This window comes from Charadrius vociferus, unplaced genomic scaffold, assembly GCF_000708025.1.
Source record: "Charadrius vociferus isolate BGI_N301 unplaced genomic scaffold, ASM70802v2 scaffold616, whole genome shotgun sequence".
In the NCBI taxonomy this organism is placed as follows: Eukaryota; Metazoa; Chordata; class Aves; order Charadriiformes; family Charadriidae; genus Charadrius; species Charadrius vociferus.
The window spans coordinates 10,750-11,048 of record NW_009648690.1 but is presented as its reverse complement, the minus strand read 5'-3'; the positions used below and the strand labels follow the sequence as shown (position 1 = coordinate 11,048).

At 70.6% G+C, this 299-nt stretch overlaps 1 protein-coding gene across 1 annotated transcript in view; it reads left to right on the top strand.

The window, feature by feature from the left end:
• Positions 1-299, top strand: part of DNAI2 (dynein, axonemal, intermediate chain 2) — a gene marked incomplete at its 5' end in the record, with an annotated part of 11,872 nt that overhangs the window by 10,143 nt on the left and 1,430 nt on the right. The window contains one exon of the mRNA XM_009886539.1: positions 64-200. Coding sequence (XP_009884841.1) covers positions 64-200 — 137 coding nt within the window. The remainder of the gene's footprint in view (positions 1-63; positions 201-299) is intronic.

The following is a 299-nucleotide window of genomic DNA, read 5'->3' as shown; positions in this document are numbered from 1 at the left end:
GGGGCCAGCCCCATGGCCACAGCGGGGTCCCAGCCCCCAGCCAGCCCCATCCTCTCCCCCCAGGCTGTGGGAAGACCTACACCATGCTGGGCACCGACGGGGAGCCCGGCATCTGCGCCCGCACCCTGGGCGAGCTCTTCCAGGCCATTGAGGATGCCAGCGGTGACACGGAGTACGAGGTCTCCATGTCCTACCTCGAGGTGCGGCAGGGAGCCGCGGGGACGTCCCCCTCCCCGGGGAGGACAGGGGACAGCGAGTGGCACGTGGCCCCAGGCTGAGCATCTTTGAACCCAGTGCGG